Raw genomic sequence first — 18,753 nt, forward strand, 5'->3', positions numbered from 1 at the left:
TTTGGAATCATGTATGATTTTCGTTCCACTTCTCAAGTGTACACCACTTTGTATTGGTCTTTCACGTGGAATTCCAATAAAATTGATTCATGTTTGTGGCTGTAATGTGACAAAATGTGGGAAAGTTCAAGGGGGCCGAATACTTTTGCAAGCCTATTGTAGCATAAGGGAGTGGTCAGGGTGCCCTGATACAATGCAAATATTTAGGAATCTGCATCAAGAATCTTGATCTTTGAGATTTCCTTAGTGAGCATCATTGTGATTAGGATCTTGGAAAGTAATTGGGGCGCTATGTAAAAAAATGGCTATAATTCCTAAACATGGATCCATCCATTTTCTTCTGCTTATCCAGTTCAGGGTTGCAGGAGCACTGGACCGTGCCACTGTGCTACCCTAAATTCCTAAATTTAATTCCAATTACAGTTCTAATTTATCTTAGGAGCTAGGAAAGAAAAGTGACTGGACTTCTTTAAGTTTCTTGAACACGTTTCACCTCTCATTTGAGAAGCTTTTTCAGTTCTAAGGCAAAATGTTGAGAAACCCAGGTATGTAAGCCCTAGTAGTCGTTGTCCCTTTAAAGAGTTGGTGACCCACTATTGATCATGTGCCTCATCACATGCAAGAAGGTGTGAAAAAGGGTGTGTGTCATTATCAGCAGAGGTTTCGGGTGAAACCATTGTAAGACCTTGCCTTACATTATCATGTGACTTATTGAGATCAACTGACGCTTGATGTGAGCGGGCACATCTCAAAACTGGATTGTAGGTGGTTGGTGTCGCAAGCCACCCCCTCTGTTCAAAGATGGTTGTTCAAAGTGGACATAAATGGCTTCTTTCACTCCTCTTTCAAACCATCTGGTCTTCTCTGTCCAAAATGCGAACATTGGCATCTTTGAAAGAGTGACCCTTGTCCTTTAGATGCAGATGTCCAGCTGATTCTTGTCCTGTTGAGGTGGCTCTTCTATGTTGTGCCAAGTGTTTATGAAATGGCTATTTGGTTTCTCCAATGTAGAGGTCTGAGCACTCTTTGCTGCACTGCACAGCATGCACTATGTTGTTTAGTTTGTGTTTGGGAGTTGTGTCCTTGGGATGAACCAGTTTTAGTAGTGGCTGGGTTTGACATGCACTGGGATGTCGTGCTTGGAGAAGATTCTCCCTGAGTTTCTCTGATAAACCTGCGACATAAATGATGACAATGTTGATGTCTGACCATTTTTACTGTGCATTGTTATTGATCTGATGATAGCTCAGTTGGGATAACCACATTTTTTAAGAGCTTTCTTTACATATGTGTGTTCCTTTTCTTTCCTTTCTGGCTTTGAGTAATCAGGATTCTGCAACACCATCAGAAAACATTTCCTTGATACCACTCTTTGGGAATCTTTTAAGGCAGTACTGCGTGGCAAGATCATCTCCTTTCAAACATTTTCGAAAAGAACTAGATTAAATTGTCTGTCCCAAATTGAGTCTGAATTATCAACATTAGAGGAGGCACTTCGCCAATCTGATACTGAGGACATATCTAATGCTATTCTAAAACTAAAACTCGAATACAATCATATTTTGGGAACCCAAGTCGGTAGCGATATTATTAAATTGAAACAAAGACACTTTGAGTTGGGAGATAAACCCCATAAATTACTTGCGTGACAATTAAAAGATGTGCAAGCCCATCGCACCATACACAAAATTGCCTCCTCTACCGGTGAATTAATTACTGATCCTAAGCTGATTAATGACAGATTTGTTGAGTTTTTCAGCACACTGTACTCTTCTAAATCGAACGCCACTGACTCTGAGCTTTTTAGCTTTCTTAACTCTCTGAGTATTCCAACCCTTACAGAATCTGCCACCCAAGCACTTGAAGCTGACTTCAGCATCACGGAAGTCAAAGCTGCTATCCTTTCTTTCCCTAGCGGTAAAGCCTGCGGACCGGATGGGTTCAACATAGAATTTTAAAAAGCCCATATTGATATAATCGCTCCACTTTTACTCAGAATGGTGAACTGCTCTATTGCACGGGGCTCTTTCCCTGATAGTATATATGATGCCCACGTTTGTCTTCTCCCTAAGAAGGACAGAGACCCCATCAATGTGACTTCATATCGCCCACTTAGTTTATTAAACTGTGATCAAAAAATCATTGCAAAAGTCTTGTCTTCACGCCTTAATAAAGTTTTGGGCACTTTAATTCAACACGATCAAACTGGGTTTATCCCAGACAGATTTGCTTTCTCTAATACCCGTCGTCTATTGAATGTATTGTATAGAATAAATCCTCCAAATTCTGCTGTTATTTCATTAGATGCACAACAAGCTTTCGATCAAATTGAGTGGAAATACCTGTTTGCTACACTTGAGAAATTTGGCTTTGGTAGTAATTTTACAACTTTGGTACGTATGTTTACGCACGGCCAAGATCATCGGTACTGACAAATTTTGATAGATCACATCCGTTTCTACTCCACCGGGGGACTAGGCAGGGTTGCTGTTTATCTCCACTGCTCTTTGCTCTAGCTATGGAGCCTCTGGCCATTGCAGTTAGAAGCAGCTCTGATATTGTAGGTATATCCTGTGGTCCTGTCAAATCCACTATAACTCTATATGCAGATGATGTGGCTCTAACACTGTCTGATGCCAGGCTCTCTTTGCCTCCCCTGCTTCGTCTCATTAACAAATTTGGACAACTCTCTGGTTTCACAATTAATCGGGACAAGTCCATTTTCATGCCATTGGCAGATGGGCTCGACTCTAGCTTCATCTCTAGCTTACCTTTTAAAACCACCAGCAGTCACTTTAAATACCTAGGTATTAACATTCCCAGAAACCGTAAGCTGCTATTTAAATTGAACTTTCAGGTACTTATTGATAGTATTAAAGCTAAGATAGATAAATGGACTCTTCTCCCACTTTCTTTAATTGGACGTGTCAATATTATTAAAATGGTAGTACTTCCTAAATTTATTCATCTTTTCCAAAACGTACCCATTTTTCTCACCTCATCCTTTTTTAAAACTATCGACTCTATCATTTTGTCTTTCATCTGGGCAAATAAACCCCATAGAATTTCAAAGGCACACTTGCAGAAACCCTCCTCTGAGGGCGGATTAGGCCTCCCAGTTTTCAGGCACTACTATTGGGCTTGCAATGCCAGAACGTGGGTTTTCTGGAACAGTGTTTCAGCTGTTCCTGCTGTTCAGAAGGGAGGCGGTCCTTCTTGGCCTTTGATAGAGGCACACAATGCTAAATCAATTTTTGGTACATCACTTGATGGTATTCTGTTTTTTAAGCCCAACATACCTACCAAACTTTTAAGTAATTATTTGCCCTGTCTAAACTCACACAGAAGATCATATTTTTTGGACAATGGTGTTTCTTTTGAACTTTGGATTTGTACTGGCTAACTGGTGTATTTTTTATTTATTTATTTATTTTTAATTTTTTTCTTTTCCTGTTTTCCTGTTTGGGGTCTTTTTTTGTTGTGTTTGGGTTCTGTTTTTTCTTTTTCTTTTTTCTGTGCTTAAATGTTATTGTTTTTTAATCTTATGTCCTTTGTCTGGTGTAACGTTATGTAACTTTGAACTTAAAATCTTATAAATAAACATTTAAAAAAGAAAGAAAGAAAACATTTCCTCTATGTTTGTGTTCCAGAGTGTGGTGGGAGTCAAAGGTACTGGTCTGCATGTACGGGCTTACGATAAACTTCAATGTCAACCTTGAGATTTATCGTAAGCCCGTACATGCAGACCAGTGTTCTATTCTCCTCAATGTGCATAGCACAATCCAGAAATGGCAAACTATTATCCTTTGTATCTTCCCTTTATGTTTATATCCACTGAGTTGGTCTTAGAAATGAAAAAGCTTCCCAGAAAAGAGGTGAAACGTCCTCAAGAAACTTAAAAAAGTCCAGTCACGTTTCTCTCCAACCTCCTTAGATTTCCATTACCTGAATCACTAAGAACCTACACAGACAGACAGTTTAACTCAAGGTTTGTTTGTTTTTTACTAATCTTGGGATTAACTGTTTAGAAATTTAAAGTTGAATGTATGCTCTTCATTTCTGTATGATTGTCTGATTTAAAATAAACTGTGGTGGAAGCAAAACTACAAAATTGCGTCAAGTGTTGTGGAGTTTGGACCAATGTACAAGATGCATGAACAGGGAAGAGTTAAATCAAAGTACACATTTAATAAGCTTATTGAAGCAGTCTAAAAATACAGTTTACAAAGCAAAAGGTAAAATGATTTCAACATAAAATGGAAACATTGAGAGGAATTATTATAAAGGAATCAGCACTATATATGCAAACACAGAAGGAGAATCAGGGAAAGTGGAAACACCTGGGGAAAAATATGGAAATTAAACTAAACCCAAGACACCAAAGCCAATTAACTACCAAAATAAAAAAAAAAGTGAGAACCAAAACAAAAAGGGGAAAACAGGGACATGAATGAATTTATCATAAGAGAAATTGACACAGGAGACAGACACTGACACAGGACAGAAAGGAAACATGGAGAACAAAATAAACAAACACAGGACAAACTAACAGGAACAGGAACTAATCAATCAAGAAAGAACATACTGAGGAATAACACAAAGGTGAAATGTAAGCAATAAGTAAAATAATAATAATTTAAAAAATGAAATTGCTCTAATGCACATAAATTAAAGTATTCACAATAAGGTATTTTTAGATACACAGTTACACTTGGGATTAAGGAAATGACTATGTAGGAATTTCTAATAGCTTTCAAAGAATACCCCTCAATACCCAGACATGGTGGGGAAGCAGAGGGAAAAAGTAAAATTAGACTTATTAAAAGAGCCAACAGTGTACACAACATTGTGTTAATGTCTGCCAGGCATGCATTAACCCAAGTCAGCTGACCAATGCGAATCACATTAAAGCAGTCAATTAACCACAGCACATCTGATGTTGAAAAAACAGTCTATGCATTTATCAGCTTTAGGCTGACAGGGACTAGTACTGACAGGGACTAGAAAGAGAAAGCATATTTCATTTTTCTGGCTTCTTCACTGGCTCCCTGTTAAATCCAGAAATTAAATTTAAAATCCTGCTCTTCACATACAAAGTCTTAAATAATCAGGCCCCATCTTATAAGTGACCTTCTAGTGCCATATCACCTCATTAGAGCACTTCGCTGTCAGACTGTGGGCTTATTTGTGTTTTCCCATGATGCATTGAATGTCACCCTTTTCACTTATACTATGTGTTTATACAATTCTCTGCATTTAATTATTAGTTATTATTAATCTCTGGCTCTGTACCACAGCGTGTCTTTGTCCTGTTTTCCTCCCCTCACCCCCAATTGGTCATGGCAGATGGCTGTCCCTCCCTAAGCCTGGCCCTGCCGGAGGTTTCTTCGTGTTAAAAGGGAGGTTTTCCTTTCTACTGTTGCCAAAGCACTTGAAAGCTAATTGAAATGAAACGATTAAAGTAGTTAAGGATTTTGGTAAGTACAGGCAGGTTTTAGTTGATGGCACTCAGACACATTACTGTTATGTTTAAAAAGACATTTGTTTCACTGAAGCATGAGTTTAATAATTTATACATGAAGCTGATCTAAGCATAAAAAGAATGGTGGTTAAAAAGGGTGTATTAGGATGAGGTATAAGTTAAAATGGGGCGGAGTAGGATGAAAGTGGATTGGAGTTGCATGGGGGGTTCCCCACCTGGTCACACCTTGTTGCAATCTACTTGGGGGAGAACAGTGGTAAAACAGAGTACAAAACATTTATGGATGCTTCACATACATAAACAAAATAAGGCATATGTTTGCATCAACTGACAACAGCATAGTTTCGGAAAGAAAGAAAGAAAAAAAATGTAACAATATATTTTGTTTGGTAGCAGTTGATAAACTATTTCATTGACAGTACACAGTGAAAACAAGAGTGAAATTGTAGGTATGATTGCGTTCTAAGTGCTATTTCTGGAGGTAGCCTTTCACTGAAGTAATACACAAATAGTAACTGTCGTATTAAATCAGGCAGCTGCTATGTCCTTGTCTGTAATATACATACAACAATTACTGAGTCTCAACCAAAATATCAAATGAAGAGATCAAATAAGAAAAACAATGGCCTTTTAGGAAATTTTCTATATAATAATAACGGCATTTAGAATAAAACTAATTAAAGAAATGTTACATGAGTCCTAAAAACTGGGTTATCACTTGCATCTGAATCCAACATTACAAACCAGTATTGCAGTTTGCTTCATCATGTTTAATGATGCAGTCTGAGTAGTTCAAGAAGGTCAAGTGACAGATTCAAAGATTTGGCTTTGGATTCAGGTTTGTTGTCCATGCGACAAGCACTTGATCAAATGAATGGTAGGCAGTTCAAGATTCATGCATGATGAGAGAATGACAGCTGTCAGTCAAACAAGGCTTGGTATAAGATAGCGACAATACGGCAAAGACTTTGAGCAAAAACCATCTGCAAATTACTTGTTTTGATTTGACTAAACCTGCTGCAGAAACAAAAGGAACTCAATTTATAAAGACAATTTAGAATCACATCTACAGAGATATCAAGTATTTGATATTCTGTAAATAAAATGCAAGAAAAAAAAAGAATTATCAGAGCCAGAAAAAAAAGAAAATATGACCATAAAATAAGAAAACTGGAATTAAAATTCATCCTGCTTGTCTTAAAATGGTGGCTTTTTGCATTAACAGCATTTGATCAAATGGAGAGCTTTTTACTTGTTGGTAATTATCTAATTAAATTAATTAAATTAACACACATTAGCTCCTTTATGTTGATAAAATAGACTCAAGTTGACTTTAAAGTATTTCAAGCATAAAATTATGCAGTGTGTTTTTCTTTAAATCATTCAAAAGGCTTGTAAACAAACGTGATACAATTTTTCTTTTAAAGCTGTCGTAGTGATCTGCAAAACTGGAAACAATATTGCTCTTGTATTGCAGTGTAGAGCTATAGGTATATTAGGTTATACGTGACTTTATTTGTATGCTGAGCTTACTTTATAATTACTGAATCCTTTCACATTACATAATAAAGAGCTTTTGAATTTGGACTGGCTGATATTCATCTAAAAAAAAACTACATTTAGCATTTTATCTCAGTTGTCTTTCTCCACAAATCCAGTAAATACATCTAATATAGTATAAACTTAGTAGTAACATCCACATCCACATGAGCCAGTTATAAAAGTAAAAAATAGTAAAAATAAATTAAAAAACAGATTTTCAATTATCTTTCAGTTTATGAGCTATCGAAAGTAATTAAATTCACTGTGATAGAAGGTAAAGTTTATATTCAAAGGAGCTTGCAAAGAAAAGCGTCTGGACTTCTTTAAGTTACTTGAAGACGTTTCACCTCTCATCCGAGAAGCTTCTTCAGTTCTAAGGTCAAATGGTGGAGAGTCCCAGATATAAACCTAGTGGGAGTATCTCGCCACAGAGGGACAAAAGGACCCCCTGATGATCCTCTAATCGCCTGAGCCAAGGTGTGAAACTGGGTGTGGGTCCCAATCAGCCAGAGTTTCGGGTGAGTTCATTGTGAAACCTGGCCCCACCTTATCATGCAAATTCCTGAGGTCAGATGGCCCAGGGTGTGAGTGGGTGTTAAGGCGTCTGGGAAGGGATCTCAAAACTGGATTATAGATGGCAGAGAGTTGGTGTCGTAAACCACCGCCTCTGTTCAAAGATGGTCGCTCACAGTGGACATAGATGGCTTCTTTCACTCCTCTTTCAAACCATCTGTCCTCTCTGTCCAAAATGTGAACATTGGCATCCTCGAAAGAGTGTCCTTTATCCTTAGACCTCTGCCTCACCACTACATATTTCAAATACAACGAAGGCTTTTACAGACAAAAACATGGCTGTGCCATGGGCTCCCCGGTGTCACCTATTGTAGCCAACCTTTACATGGAGGAAGTGGAAAGGAAGGCTCTTGGCTCTTCAAAGGAAGAGTACCCAGCCACTCGTACAGATATGTAGACGACACCTGGGTCAAAATCAAGACACAAGAAGTGGAATCCTTCACTGCGCACATTAACGCTGTGGATAAAAACATCAAGTTCACCAGGGAAGACACAAAGGACGACTGTTTGCCTTTCCTGGACTGTGCACATTGAAGAGAATGGCAACCTCAACATCGAAGTTTACCGGAAGCCCACACACACGGACCAGTACCTCCTGTTTGACTCCCATCACCCTCTGGAACACAAACTTGGAGTAATTAGGACCCTACACCACCGGGCAGAACATGTTCCCTCTAAGCCTGAAGGGAAAAAGAAGGAACACACACATGTAAAGGAAGCACTCAAAACGTGCGGCTATCCTAAATGGGCGTTCTTAAAGTCAGCAAAGAGGCACAGAAAAGAAGATCAGACACCAGCGAGGGAGGATAAGAAGGACAGGCGCAACAACATTGTCATCCCCTATGTAGCCGGTGTATCAGAAAAACTCAGGGTTTTCTCCAAGCATGACATCCCGGTGCATTTCAGACCCAGCAACACACTCAAACAAAAACTGGTTCACCCGAAAGACAAAACGCCAAAACACAGACTTAACAATGTGGTGTATGCTGTACAGTGCAGCGAGGAATGCCCAGACCTCTACATTGGAGAGACCAAACAGCCACTTCACAAGCGCATGGCACAACACAGAAGAGCGACCTCCACAGGACAAGACTCAGCTGTCCATCTGCATCTTAAGGATAAAGGACACTCTTTCGAGGATGCCAATGTTCACATTTTGGACAGAGAGGACAGATGGTTTGAAAGAGGAGTGAAAGAAGCATCTATGTCCACTGTGAGCAACCATCTTTGAACAGAGGCGGTGGTTTACGACACCAACTCTCTGCCATCTATAATCCAGTTTTGAGATCCCTTCCCAGACGCCTTAACGCCCACTCACACCCTGGGCCATCTGACCTCAGGAATTTGCATGATAAGGTGGGGCCAGGTTTCACAATGAACTCACCCGAAACTCTGGCTGATTGGGACCCACACCCAGTTTCACACCTTGGCTCAGGCGATTAGAGGATCATCAGGGGGTCCTTTTGTCCCTCTGTGGGGGGATACTCCCACTAGGTTTATATCTGGGACTCTCCACCATTTGACCTTAGAACTGAATAAGCTTCTCGGATGAGAGGTGAAACGTCTTCAAGTAACTTAAAGAAGTCCAGACGCTTTTCTTTGCAAGCTCCTTTGACTACGATGACCTGGATGACTGAGAACCTTCACAGACGTAAAGTTTATATGTCCTTCATCTAGGTTGTCTATTAACTATTCTGGGAGAGGTCTCTTCTCTTCTCAAGTTTGTGTAAGTTTTTCCATATCTGACCTATTATCCCGTCTATTTCACTGTTTCTATTATTTTTACTTCATATTTTAAAAAAACAAACAAAAAAAATCCCAGAAAAAAATAGAATAAGTAGCTGTTTCCACAGCTAGTTTCATAAAGTTTAATTTATTTTCTACTGAAGCCAGTGAAGCTCATTAGTCACTGAAAACATTAAACATTAATTTAACTAGTATCTACTTTCCGAGCACAGGTCTGGAACAAATCATCCACAATGATGATGATTTAGACAGATGTCTGTCAAGGAACATAATGTACACTGTTGTGCAAAAGTCTTGAACCACACCTCACTTCTTTATGTTTTGCTTCCATGGATCCAGATTTTCTTGTAATGTTTTTAAAATGGTCTTAGTTAGCTGTTAGTGGTCTAAGTTAGCTGCATTTTCTCCCATTTTCAGAAAAAAAACACCAACAATGACACAGTTAGGCAGAAATAAATATTATATTATCTAAATATTATTATATTTTTCCACCAACAGGGTGATTCCCAAAGAGCATTGGCAACAACCTGGACACAGGACCTGAGAGATACAGCTGGCCATTCAGTTCATCCATTTACAGTTCACCAAATACTTAAGGAAGGAAATGCTAAATTACACAAGAACTAGACTAAACGTCTTATGGAATGATGAATTCACATGTCAATAGCCAACTGTAAAACATGTTGGAGGCTCTGTTGTGAGTTGAGTCTGCATTTCAGCCACAGGAGTTTTCAGTATGATAATGATCCAAACCACACTGCCAGCGCAGTAAAAGTATACCTGACAGAAAAACACTAAATGGATTATCAGCTACGGCTTAGCCTTGATCTGAACATTATTGAAGCAACATGGGATCATCTGAACAGAGAATGGAACAAAAGGCAGTCAAAATCCAAAGAGGAGGTTTTTTTTTTTTTAAATGTCCTTTAGGAAGCCTGTAGAACTATTCCTGAAAACTACAGAAAAATTAAAAGAAAGCTTGCCTAAGATGGTTAAGTGCCTCTTGACAATAAATAAAGATGTTCATACAAAAATATTGGCTTTTTGTACAAACACTATTTTTGCCTTATACACCATATTTATATATTTATAAGTATACTGATAAGTGGGATGCAAAAGTTTGGGCAACCTTGTTAATAGTCATTATTTGCCGGTATAAATCTTTGGTTGTTACAATAAAAAATGTCAGTTAAATATATCATATAGGAGACACACACAGTGTTATTTGAGAAGTGAAATGAAGTTTATTGGATTTACAGAAAGTGTGCAACAATTTTTTAAACAAAATCAGGCAGGTGCATAAATTTGGGCACCACAAAAAAAAAAAAAAAAAAAAATACAATCAATATTTAGTAGATCCGCCTTTTGCAGAAATTACAGCCTCTAAACGCTTCCTGTAGGTTCCAATGAGAGTCTCGATTGTGGTTGAAGGTGTTTTGGACCATTCCTCTTTACAAAACATCTCTAGTTCATTCAGGTTTGATGGCTTCCGAGCATGGACAGCTCTCTTTAACTCACACCACAGATTTTCAAAAATATTCAGGTCTGGGGACTGGCCATTCCAGAACGTTGTACTTGTTCCTCTGCATGAATGCCTTAGTGGATTTTGAGCAGTGTTTCAGGTTGTTGTCTTATTGAAAGATCCAGCCCCGGCACAGCTTCAGCTTTATCACCGATTCCTGGACATTGGTCTCCTGAATCTGCTGATACTGAGTGGAATCCATGTGTCCCTCAACTTTGACAAGATTCCCAGTCCCTGCACTGGCCACACAGCATGATGGAACCACCACCATATTTTACTGTAGGTAGCAGGTGGTTTTTATTTTGGAATGCTGTGTTCTTTTTCCTCCATGCATAACGCCCCTTGTGTTATGCCCAAATAACTCAATTTTAGTTTCATCAGTCCACATCACCTTATGCCAGAATGAAGCTGGTTTAGCGTACCTCAAGCGGCTCTGTTTGTGCTGTGGGTGGAGAAAAGGCTTCCTCTGCACCACTCTCGCATACAGCATCTCCTTGTGTAAAGTGTGCCGAATGGTTGAACAATGCACAGTGACTCCATCTCCTGCAAGATGATGTTGTAGGTCTTTGGTGCTGGTCTGTGGGTTAACTCTGACTGTTCTCACCATTCGTCGCTTCTGTCTATCTGAGATTTTTCTTGGTCTGCCACTTCAAGCCTTAACTTGAACTGAGCCTTTGGTCTTACATTTTCTCAATATGTTCCTAATTGTGGAAACAGACAGCTTAAAGCTCTGAGATAACTTTCTGTATCCTTCCCCTAAACCAGACCTTCCCAAAGTGTGGGGCAATGGAGCAAAATATGGGTGTGTGTGGTTGGAGGATGTGTGCGTGCGTGAGCGTGTACTCTTCAGAGAAAATTAAAAGAGGAGGGAAATTTACAATTGACCCCCTTAAATACTCTCTCATTATTGGATTCACCTGTGTATGTAGGTCAGGGGTCACTGAGCTTACCAAGCCAATTTGAGTTCCAATAAATGGTTCTAAAGGTTTTGGAATCAATAAAATGACAACAGTGCCCAAATTTATGCACCTGCCTGATTTTGTTTAAACAATTATCGCAAATTCTGTAAATCAAATAAACTTTATTTCACTTCTCAAATATCACTGTGTGTGTCTCCTATATGATATATTTAACTGACATTTTTTATTGTAACAACCAAAGATTTATACCGGCAAATAATGACTATTAACAAGGTTGCCCAAACCTTTGCATCCCACTGTGTACTTATATACTGTATTTCAATGTATATGTCCACATGATTTAATATAAGACATTGCACCAATTTTTATCTAGTTTTAAAATATGAAGAAATAAGGCAGGCTCAAGACCTTTGCAAAGTACTGTCTATCATTTCGGTGTAGATGGAAATCATGTGACACTACAGCCACAGGAATGTCATTTAACACCTCTATTTAGGAGCACGCATACAGTCACATGGTACTAGCATGCACACTCTAATGCGCATGCTACGAGCTCAATATTCTCTGAGGACTACTCATGCCCTCTGGCACCAGTTTTCTTGTAATGTTAACAAGTCTCTGCTGAACAGTCAATATGAAATTAATGTGATCATTCCAGTCTAACCAAAGCTTTGGCAAAACACAGTGCTGATAAAAACACCTCTCAAAGGCTCAGGGAAGATACGAGATATGAGCACTATTGTGCCATGTCCCCGAATAGCACAAATGGCTATAGAGCAAGGACCTGATGCCAAGCAACATGATACAGTGCTGGAACCAGGTTCTCAACCTGCATGACGCATGAATAGCTGGTAGACCAGATGCGTGTGTCCCAAACAAAACATTATACACTGCAAAAAAGAAACATTCTCACAAGCAATTTCACTACATATACTGCTTACTGCTTAAACAAAAACAAACAAACAAAAGAAAATAAAACAAAACAGATAAGGGTTGTAATTTGTCATTCTGACATTGCTGATTGTTTCCTTCAACAATCACTATTTTACAATCTTTTTAATATAACTGTGTTCTGTGTAAAATGGATTTGCCCTAGCTTCTGGCATGATTCAAAACAAGTGGGCAATTTTAACAGAAAAATATTTTTGTAAGCAGTTAATTTAATCTTACTCACAAAAGGATGCTGAAAAATGTATTGGCTTAAATTTCTATACAGTTTGAAAATTGTGTTTGTCCGGTTTCCCTCATAGAATTGTGGCCAAATACATTTCCATATAGTAAACAGGGTAGATTGTTGTTGGTGTATTAAAAAAGACAAATTTAGATTATTTGACTTTAATTTTAACTTTAATTTCTTTATACTTTGTGACCTAGATGTCAAGAAGTAAGACCGAGTATGTCAGGAAATTACTTGTTTTTGCAGTGTAAGCCATGTATGTTTTCTTTCTCACATACATACGCACTGATAATGACACAAACAGGCAAGATGAGAGAGGTAGAGGAGGCATTACCCCATGAAGCTCCTTCAAAACGATACCAGGACAGAAACAGGGAGAGGATTATGTAAATTAGCACATTGTACAATATCATAACACACACACACACACACTCTCTCATACACACCTCTCAAACATACATAAAGAGGTCATCTGCTTTTGTAAGGTTAGTGTATGTGTATAGTGTTTATGGTCAAGGCAAACGTTTTGGCACAGGAACAAATTTTGTGTTTCCTACATTTTGCCATTTGTTTCAATGATATAGTGAAAAATAATCGTAATCATTTCATAAGCTTCAAAGAGTTCCTTGGCAAAAAACAAACAAACAATCAAATTCGTGCAAAGAGACAGTACTTATGGTTATGACACCTCTTCTTTATAATTTCTCCAGTTTGCTGTGGCATGCTCAATATCAGCTTCTGGACCTGAATAAAGGTGACTCAATCCTGCCTTATCAGTGCTCAGAGTTGATCAGTTTGAGAGCTTTTTGACTGTCCAGCCACTTCCAGTGAACGAGAAACAATTTGTTGAAATTCTGTGAATCTGTACTTAGTGATAACTAAGTGGCTGAGAGAGCATCAAACTAACACTTTGGATCCATACCTAAGAGAATCTTTAAAAAACAGGTGAACAAGCAAAACATGAAATGCAAATGATTGTTCTTCACTTAGAAACATGTAAAAATAATTAAATGAAAACTGAACCAGTACAGTATATAAAACACAGTTGTTGCCACTATCAAAACTTGACTGTAGCTATGACTGTACATTTGGCTAACCAAAGGTACGCACTATCATTTAAATTATATGTCATCTCTCAGTGTAGTGTGGTATTTGATGTATATTGCACATAACACACCAGATTCAGGATTAACAATATCTGTAAATGTCTCATTTTATCACAGAAAGACAGAAGCTGTGGAACTTACGAAAAAGCAAATGCCACCAGTGCCCCACTGACCACTATGAAGTCCAGGATGTTCCACAGGTCTCTGAAGTAGGATCCAGGATGAAGCAATAGCCCCAGGTCTACCATCTAAACCAAGAACAGGTAATTTGTGTTCTTTTGCTTATTTTGTTTAACTTAAAATTACCTATTAAAATCAACTGTTATAAGGACTTTCTTCTGTTTATACTTTTGCTCATAATGAGTATCCACTATTACAATGGTAATAGTGTATGACAAAAAATAAAAAATAACAAAAAATGTTAGAGACAGCAGTGTAATCACTCTCGCTGGCAGAAGAGTAAGACAAAAGTCATGATTTAAATTATATTGAAATGCAATTAAATCTGGTGTTAAATTTCTCACTGACAGAACACTGTCAGATTTAAATACTGTGGATTATACGTATAAGAACCATAATGCAGCAGATATACTGAGTGAACTGCACTGGTCACAGTGAGGTACATTCCTGCCTCAGTATCGTAATATAGTATTACTTATTTGGTTTCTGCAAGTAAAAACTGAAATGAGTCACCAGTTTGCTTCTGATAAAATATAATGAAAACACATACAAAAATACAGTGAACAATAGTGAATTTCAAAGGGTAGTGTTTACCTTGATCACCATTTCAAAAGTGAAAACACCAGTAAAGGCATAGTCCAGATATTTGAGCACCTGTAAAAAGACTTGATTAATACTGACAAAGACAACAAAGTAGAAAAGAAACTGTAGATACTATTCTGAAATAGTTCTACTTGCGTAATAATCCAGTCTATCATAGATGTATGGCCCCATTTTTAGGCACCACACACAGACAAAAAATATATATAAATGTATATAAAAAACCTGACTCAGGCAGAAGAAAAGATAAGAAAAAATACTTCTCTCAGTTCTGTATGAGTACAGTGGGTATTGTATGTAGTTTTATTACTGTGTACTCTATGTCTCACATTGTTGCGGGGTGCATTAGTCCAGACAGGGTCCTCTGCTGCCAGAGCAATACTGCTCATCGCAATGACAACCAGGATGGACATCTCAAAATAACGCAGAGTCACAATATAGTGACACAACCGCCTCACCCTGAGGAAAAAGAGGCCAAGAAAAAAGAAGTAAGTACCTGCTGTTGCTTCACTGTTCTTGTCCCTTCCCACACTCCAGCAGTGTTAAAATGCTATATACAACTGGTGCCTGTCAGCACTCATCGGTACCATGAGATTGGCTTTTAGTAAGACATGCAATATGTTCTTTTTTACAGATATGAAATAAAATACCACCCAAGAGCTACACTGGCTAACATTCACAGGATGTTGTGATGGCTCAGTGTGGTAGCACCTTCTAACCATATGGAGGGAGGAAGCAGAGCTTAGAACTCACGGATTGGTCTGTCCAAAGATGAACATTGAACTGTAAGGCAGGATGGGTTTAGGCCCACTTGGGCCTAGATCCTCCAGGGTCTTCTCATTTATGGGCACTGTTTCACAATCAATACTGTTCACTGCAAAGAAAGATCATCAGACCGTGATAATGCTCATTAGTGGCACTGAATATCATCATTATCAAGATCACTATTTCTATCATATAATGTATTTCTCAGAGCAGCATTGAAAAATGAATACAATGTCTTTCAGCACCAACACGAGCGAGTGAATTATCTTCCACGGGTTAGAGCAGGTGGCACTGAAGGAACCCTGAAAAGGCTGGCTAAAGACAAATGTAAATTCTGCAAAAATATATAATTCATGTTGGCAAGAATGTCAATCGCAGGCAAGTAAAATTAACATTGAATCAGTGTGCAACTTTGCTACAACAATGCCGGACTCTAGAGCAGGGCGATATTACCAAAAATATTTATCACGATATACATTTGAAAATTTGCATTAACGATATAACTAACGATATAATTGATGATATAAGTGACGATATAAGTGACGATATAATTGACACTAGACAAAATACTTTACAACTCCACAACTTTATTCGTGAAAAAAAAAAATCAACGTATTTTCACTTAAAGCAGCTGTTTTTTATGTGCATTAAAGTTATATAAAAATTTAACAGTGCAAATGCAAAATCCTTGCTGACAGTTTAACCAAAAGGCATTTCCAGTGGAAATTGGCCGACATATCCTCAGCATAACCATGTATAATATCCACAAAACTTAAAAAGAGGTTATACACACACAATACGGTAATATTATGTTGAAGCACAGTGCGTAATCACTCTGTTTGTAGCTTAGCAAAGTCGTATTAAAACATTTTCCAGCACCGTGTACCACATAAAATCGTTTCGAGGTCAGTAAACGCAACCAGAATTCATACATAAGGCACACGGGATTATAAGGGGCACTGTCAATTTTCAGAAAAATCAAAGGATTGATTTTAAGTGTGCCATATTTTCCAAAAAACATGGTAATAACGACGGCCCGCTACCATGCGCTACCAAAAACAGTGCTTTGTTGTGTATCTGACGGACGAAAGCTAAACCAGTGCCACACCACTGAAGTTGCAACATAGAACCAATTCTGGTTCATCCGTTTCATTCACCGATCCGCTTTCGCCCTTCTCATTCTCTGTTGCCGGCATGCTTTTTCTGCCATTTGCGTATGAAAACAAAGGCACTGCGCATACGCGTTTTACCCATATTCTATCGCAATATTTCATTTTCTTATTGTTGCCCGACATTATACCGGTATTACCGTGAACGGTATGATATGGCCCAGCCCTACCGGACTCTGCAGTTTTTTCTGGTCCCCACTCAAACTGGACCATGTGTGAGATATTTGGCATGTTCTCCCAAAATTGCTGACTGTCTGAGTGGTGTCTACAACCAATTTGAGCTTTATTGATGATTGGAAAAGTTTCTCTGGAAAACCTGGTCTTAGGAACGATTACATCCATTTCACTTTGGATGTAGCAGCCTGCCCTCCCAAAAAAAAAAAAATAAATAAATAAATAAATGATTTAAACATAAAAAAAAAAATCACAAAAAAGTAACAATATAGTATTCAAAACTGCAATGAAAAAAAAAACTGTTGTGGATTAATAAACATCAGATATCTCTCTTCTAAGTCCATGTTAGTAAATTAATTAATAATTCATCAACATATTGATTTACTCTGCTTTACATAAACCTGGTTACAGCAGGATGATTATGTTAGTTTAAATGAATTAACACGCCTGACTAATTCTAACTGATAGCACAGGCTGGGGTGAGGGAGTGACAGCAATCTCCACCACTCCACCTTAACCATACATCCAGAGTTTTAATTAATTTTTAAAGTCTGACACTTAGCCTCGTGCATCCTGACTGGAAAACTCAAAAATCTGTTTTTAGTTGTTGTCTATTTATTGTCCGCCTGGTCCTCACTCAGAGTTCCTATCTGATTCTATCTGATTTCTATCCGTCTTTCTCCAGCTGATCTTCAGTAATTGCTTCCTACAACTCAAAGATGTCATGCCATTGCGACATATATCTTAATTTTAAATATGATCAACCTATATTTATTAATGGGCTACGTACCAAATGCCTTCAAGCTGGTAGTAACTCAACCATTACTTAAAAGGCCATCACTTTAACCAGCTAGGGGCCAATTTCCAACCTTCCTTTTAATCTCAAAAAATCTTTAAGTAGTTGTGAAATGGCTAACTGATCATCTTTAGAGAAATCGTTTATTTAAAGAGTTTCACTCAGGTTTCAGAATTCATCACAGTACAAAAAAGCATTAGTAGGGGTTATAAATGATCTTCTCATGGCCTCTGGCAGTGGCACGTCTCTGTGCTTGTCCCACTGCTCAGTGCAGAATTCGATACTGTTGACCACAATATTTTGTTACAGAAATTAGAGCATGCCATAGAAATTAAAGGCTGCAGTGGTGTCAGTCATATGTAACAGGCTCAGAATTTTTCATTTAAATATATAGTCCTCTTCAAGCATTAAGTTCATTTCTGGAGTTACACAGGGTTCCATGCTAGGACCAATATAGTTTACATTATGCATACTTCCCTTAGGGAGTATCATTAGAAAGCATATACACACACTGCTGCTATGCAGATGATACCCAATTTTACCTTTCTTTCTTAGGTGCACCAGCACAAAAGTTAGGTGCACCCAAATTTTTCAACCACATCACTTAACAACGCAACTTTACATGTTCACTTTTTTTAAAATTGCTGTCCATACTGACAATATTAATTTGTAAATGATTAACTAACAGTCTTGTCAAAACAACGTTCTTTATTTGGAGCACATTTCTACAAGGAAGATAAGTTACCGTATTTTTTGGAACATAAGACACACATTTATTATTATTTATTATTATTATTATCATTTATTATTATTATGAACTTTAGTCAACTCATTCTTCTTGCTTCCTCCACTTCTATACCATTGATTCATTAATGTTGAATTCTCTTGCAGCTGCTCTATTCTCATGTTCTACTTAGTGACTGATAAGAGTTTGAAATCCGCTTTGTAAGCATGTCTCTTAACAGGTGCCAGTTTTGGGGTGCACAATACACACAATATAG

The 18,753-nt window shown here is 38.0% G+C and overlaps 1 protein-coding gene across 1 annotated transcript in view; it reads right to left on the bottom strand.

The window, feature by feature from the left end:
* cacna1ba (calcium voltage-gated channel subunit alpha1 Ba) overlaps nt 1-18,753 on the bottom strand; it is a 292,202-nt gene that overhangs the window by 139,709 nt on the left and 133,740 nt on the right. The window contains exons 22-25 of the mRNA XM_087849000.1: nt 15,602-15,722; nt 15,178-15,307; nt 14,843-14,902; nt 14,210-14,316 (exon numbers count right to left, since the gene is read on the bottom strand). Of these exons, the coding sequence (XP_087705126.1) occupies nt 14,210-14,316; nt 14,843-14,902; nt 15,178-15,307; nt 15,602-15,722 (418 nt within the window). The remainder of the gene's footprint in view (nt 1-14,209; nt 14,317-14,842; nt 14,903-15,177; nt 15,308-15,601; nt 15,723-18,753) is intronic.

Source organism: Neolamprologus brichardi, chromosome 12 (genome assembly GCF_056152115.1).
Source record: "Neolamprologus brichardi isolate AB-2024 chromosome 12, ASM5615211v1, whole genome shotgun sequence".
NCBI lineage: Eukaryota > Metazoa > Chordata > Actinopteri > Cichliformes > Cichlidae > Neolamprologus > Neolamprologus brichardi.